The sequence below is a fragment of the Mesoplodon mirus genome (assembly GCF_964341445.2).
Source record: "Mesoplodon mirus genome assembly, chromosome: 16".
Lineage (NCBI taxonomy): Eukaryota > Metazoa > Chordata > Mammalia > Artiodactyla > Ziphiidae > Mesoplodon > Mesoplodon mirus.
This window is the reverse complement of record NC_138992.1, coordinates 47,906,002-47,911,173: the sequence shown is the minus strand read 5'-3', so window position 1 is coordinate 47,911,173 and position 5,172 is coordinate 47,906,002. Positions and strand designations below refer to the sequence as shown.

General features: G+C 38.2%; 1 protein-coding gene across 1 annotated transcript; it reads left to right on the top strand.

The window, feature by feature from the left end:
- The first annotated feature begins 3,445 nt into the window (after positions 1 to 3,445).
- LOC309792029 (lysine-rich coiled-coil protein 1-like) lies at positions 3,446 to 4,939 on the top strand. Its single transcript, XM_082601245.1, has 2 exons — positions 3,446 to 3,571; positions 4,053 to 4,939. Exon 2 carries the CDS (start codon positions 4,072 to 4,074, stop codon positions 4,843 to 4,845), a length of 774 nt encoding a protein of 257 aa, XP_082457371.1. The 5' UTR covers positions 3,446 to 3,571; positions 4,053 to 4,071; the 3' UTR covers positions 4,846 to 4,939.
- Positions 4,940 to 5,172: the final 233 nt, after the last annotated feature.

Sequence of the window (5,172 nt, the reverse complement as noted above, 5' to 3'; positions counted from 1 at the left end):
TTATAAATTAAACTTAGATATTTCAAAGTGATTCCCCAAATATTTGTTAAAGGCCATCATTCTAATAGTGATTCCATAAGTTAAGAGATAAGCTTTTTAAAAAAAAAAGATAAGCTTTAGAAATTTTCTGTTATTTTGATTTCCATTTCTTTTCACACATGATTTAACAACACTGTTTTTTGTTCACAATATATTCCGAATGAAACAGGCAATTATTTTTTTTCCATGTGTTCTTTTCAATATACACAATTCATATTTCATCAATTTCATAGCAATATTATGAAAATTATGTGTAAATATTGATTTGCTTCAAGATATTATAATGTATCTTTCATTTTTTATAATAGTTATTACAAGTTAAAATGGGTTATTTTCCTTTCATATACGTGAATACATTTTTAATATAACTAAGTTGAGTTGATAAGAGTATTATGCTCAATAAAAGATTCTCTATTCACAGTTTAAAGCTAGTGAAATTTATCATTCTTTTACAATGTACATTTTGTTTTTTGTAGGACATTTTAAACTATTATTCATTGTAATGAGCCAGCAAATTGTTCTCTCCAACATGGTGTACATAAGGATTATACTAATTAATTGTTTGGACATAAATAAAGTGTTTATGTTAGAAGTCCCATGGAATTATTTTCTAAACTCCTGGCCTTTAAAATTCTATTCAAGAGTCACAAATCACATAGTCTTAGAGTAGAACAAACAAACAAAGAAAAACCTTCAAGAGTATCAGATTTAATCTCATTTTCTAGAGGAGATAAGAATAATGGGCCTAATGGTGAACAATTAATTTGTCACCTTCAGGTTGGGAATTCAGTTTCCTTATTTCCCATGTACTAACCCCCACCTTTCCTCTAAGATTAATGCATATTCAAATGAAAAATCAAAAGACACGATTTCTCAAAGAACAAAATGCATTTTTAGTTCTCTGTCTCCATTCAAATACCATTTTTAATAAGTTATTTTGCTTCTTTTTCCTCCTCTTTTGTACTCTCATTTATTTCTCATGAAATGATTGTAATTATTATGCTATTGTCTTATGAAATTTTAAAATAGTGATTGTTTAATGTAACTTTGATAAAAGAAACTTTCTTTAAAAAAAAAAGTCTGTGAACAGGACTGAGTAAAGGACAAGGTAAGATATATGAAGGATTCCTTTCAATTTTTTCAATACATGTATATATTTATAATTAGCAAATAATAAACTTTAAATATTTATAATGTATAATTTAATAACTTGTGACATATGTATTCACCCAGGAAACCATCACCACAATGAAAATAATGAAAACATTCACTTCTTCCATAAGATTCCTGTGCCTCTTGATAATCCTGCCCCTGTTTATCTCCTCATCTTTCCTGAAACAGCTGATCTACCTTTGGTCATAATAGATTAATTTTCATTTTCAGAATTTTCTATCACCAGGATCATGCAATATGTACTCTTTTCTTTGCCTTTTTTATTCCACAAAATTATTTTTAGATTCAACCATGTTATTTCATTTATCAGTAGTTCATTTCTTTGTATTGTTAAGTAGTATTCCATTGTATGGATTTTTTTTTTAGATTCATCTATTTCAAGTGTATTGATAATCTATTCCTTTTTATCATTGATTCCATTCTATAGATATACCACTATTTGATTTATGTATTCATCTGTTTTTTTTTTTTCCAGGGCTATTACAAATAACACTGCTATTCATGTATAAGTCTTTGTGTGGACATATACTTCCTTTTCTTTTGGATAAATATCTAGGAGTGGAATAATTGGATTGTATGTTAGGTGTATGTTTAACTTCCTCAGAAACTACAAGACTGTTTTCCATGTAGTTGCATCATTTTACATCCCTACCAGCAATGTATGAGAATTCCAATTGTTCCACATCCTCACCAGTCTCTTTAATTTCTGTCATTCTAGTGAGTGTGGGGTAGTACCTTTTTGTGGTTTTAATTGACATTTACTTGATGATGAATGACTTTGAGCATCTTTCATTTGTTTATTGTCCATTTGTATATTCTTTTCTGAAGTGTCTGTTCAATTTTTTTTACCCATATTTAATCAATTATTTGTTACATTATTTTGCTCTAGTCAGAAATTTTATACTGTTTGAGTAGAATAAGAGCTAAATTTTCTGACTCACCAAATTAGGCTTCATTTAGACTTTCTTTTTAATCTCAAATTGCCAGTAAAACTAGCTGATCATTAGTGACTCTAGGTTGCTCTCAGACTTGTTCTGTTAATGAAAAGAAATGTTTGATTCTACATGGGTTACACTGCCTCCTAATTTTTGGAAATAAAGTATAACACAAGGGGGCGTTGCGGGATTCGAGGCACGAGTGATGCTCCTCGCACGCTCCTCCCCTGAGGCCTGGGGGCAGAGCGAGCGAGCGGCCTCGAGGGTCTTGGGGACGGGCGGGGGAGGGGAGAACAGGGAGTGGGGGCGCCGGGACGGGGGCAGGGTGGGCTTCCGGGCAAGGATCTTCAGCGGACCTCTGCCGGGGTGGGGGTGGTGAGGGGCCGCCGAGGCTGCGGGCGCACGGGGTGCGGGTGCGGGCGCGTGCGGCGGAGGAGGTAGGGACTTTGGTCGAGTTCTACCTGCGGGGACGCCTACGGGGTGTCAAGTGCGCCCCGCGACGGCGCGCGCGGCCCGGAGAGGGGCCGCACGTCCGGGTGCCCGGCGCAGACCGAGTACGTGCGCTCAGCCCGTGAGCGGGGCGGACACTCGGTCTAGGGATTTCCTCCCCCGGGGGGAGAAGCCAGACTGGGGGCAATGGGTTTGTCGCGGTGATTGATGGCAGGCGGAGGAGGAGCCCGGGTTCCTGCCGGGAAGCAAGGGGGCCACTTTCCCACTTTGAGGCCTCCTCGCCCCCCACCCCCACCCCCTGGGCTCGGCCTCCACCCTTGGCCTCGGCTCCCACCAGCGCAGCGTCCACCCACCCGCGCCCCTCGACGGCCGCGGGACGGCGGGGAGTTTGCAGAATTCAGCTTTAAAGCCTGTGACGTGTTGCCAAGAAATACAGGGCGCGACCGACCCCCCGGGCCCTAACCGGCGCCTCGCTTCTCCAAAACAAAAAAGTATAACAAAAATATCTAGCACATTATCATCTCATAGTGAGTACGTTTTCTGCTAGATTTGTAACGCAGGATTTGAGGTGGGGTGGAGAGAGAGAAATAGTAGTTGTACTACCCCCACCCCCCAAAAGAAATTTAAACAAGCAAAGACTAGCATTATCTGCTTTAAATTTCTTTTGAAACTTTTCTCTACATAAACCCTACCCCCTCTCAGCTGTCACCTCCATTTCCTTCCTTAACCCTCCCACCAGTCCTTTAATAGAGAACAAACCAGAAGGCATTCTAGAACGCTTTTTTCACCAATCAGAAGGAATGGAATGAAATCCAAGGCCGTGTTCAGAAGATACAAAACTATTTTCCCTCGTCTTTCCTCATGCCCTATACCTACGATTAGTTTTGTCTCATAGCTGAATTTCTAATTTCCAGCATTCCCAAACCATTTTACAAACATCCTTTTATTATTAAGTCTTACAATACTCTAGTCAGGTGAGTATATGTGTTCATTTTATTTTGTTTGAGTAAACAGAAGATTTTAAAGATCAAATTACTTCTCTATGGTTTATTACTTTTCTTAGACAGCAGTATACAAAAAAATTGACTAATCTGAACTTTAGAAATTGTTTGAACATTCAGATCAGGCCAGTCACCATGGATGTGTAAGTCGTTGTATCCCTATATTCCTTATGTTTTTAGCCCTACAAAAGAAGTCTATATGTCAGCTCCTTTCTACCCTCTTCATCCCATTTCTGAGAAAGATAAAATTATTTGTGAGTGGCCTAGGCAATATTTGACCTTTCTGATGCTCCTTTTTGGCATTTAATGTCATGATGTTTAACTTTCATGCCAAAGTACGTTTTAATTTGTTTGGACTTCTTTATTTTGTTTTTTGATACCCTTTTCAAGAGTAAAGGAAATCTTCAGCATAAAATAATATAGTAAGAATAATTTTCTCCCATCTTCTCTACAGAGAATCCCTTGTCAACCTAATGAAGCATTCAAAGAAGACATCTGACTCTTTTCAAGATGAACTTGAAGATTATATCAAAGTGCAGAAAGCCAGAGGCTTAGAGCCAAAGACTTGTTTCAGAAAGATGAGAGAGGATTATTTGGAAACCTGTGGATACAAAGAAGAGGTTGATTCTAGACCCAGGTGTAGAATGTTTTATCAAAGACTCCCTTATGAACCCATCCAGACCTACCAAAGACCATGCAATATTTCACAAGCAGTGGAGAAGCATTTACCTCAGTGGCTACCAGCTCATGAAAGCAGGCTGAGACTAGACTCCCTGAGCTACTGTCAATTCACCAGGGACTGTTTCTCAGGAAAACCAGTAGCCCTGAACTTTAGTCAACAAGACTATAACTGTAGCTCATACAGTGTAGAATCTGGAGTTTACAGGCACCTCTCCTTAGAAAACAGTACCAGTGCCCATCAAACTAGTTATAAACAGATACATCAGAATAGAAAAAGGCACCCAGAGGAAGGCTGGGAAAAACCAGAAAAGGAGCGGCCCAAGCATAAGAGGAAGAAAGATTATGAGGAAACAGATTTAGACAAACACAAGAGCATCCAAAGAAACAAAACAGAGGTGGAAACAGTCAGAGTCAGTACAGAAAAGCTTAAGAAACAAAAGGAGAAAAAAAGCCGAGATGTAGCCTCTAAGAAAGAGAAACGTAAGCATAGAAAAGAGAAAAAGGAACAAGGGAAAGAAAGGACAGAAGAGGACATGCTTTGGGACCAGGCTATCCTTGGATTTTGAAGCTCTTGCATTGGTTCTCCTGAGGTTAAACTGAAAAAATAATTAAGGAGCTTGGTTTTACTATGTCCATGTTCATATCGCTCTTTTCATGTGAACAGGTGTATGGGTATTTTATATTTTTGCATTCACCAGTTGATGGACACCCTCCTCAGCTCCCAGCTACTCTTTTCCTAAACACTTTTTTTTTCTCAATTTGTGCAGCATTTTATAACCCTTTGAATGGTATCACATCCCTATCTCACAAAATGTTTTATTTGTTTTGTTTTTCATTTACACATATTTCAAATAAAGTTAATTTAAAGCACAAGTTACTCAGTAAACTGTTTT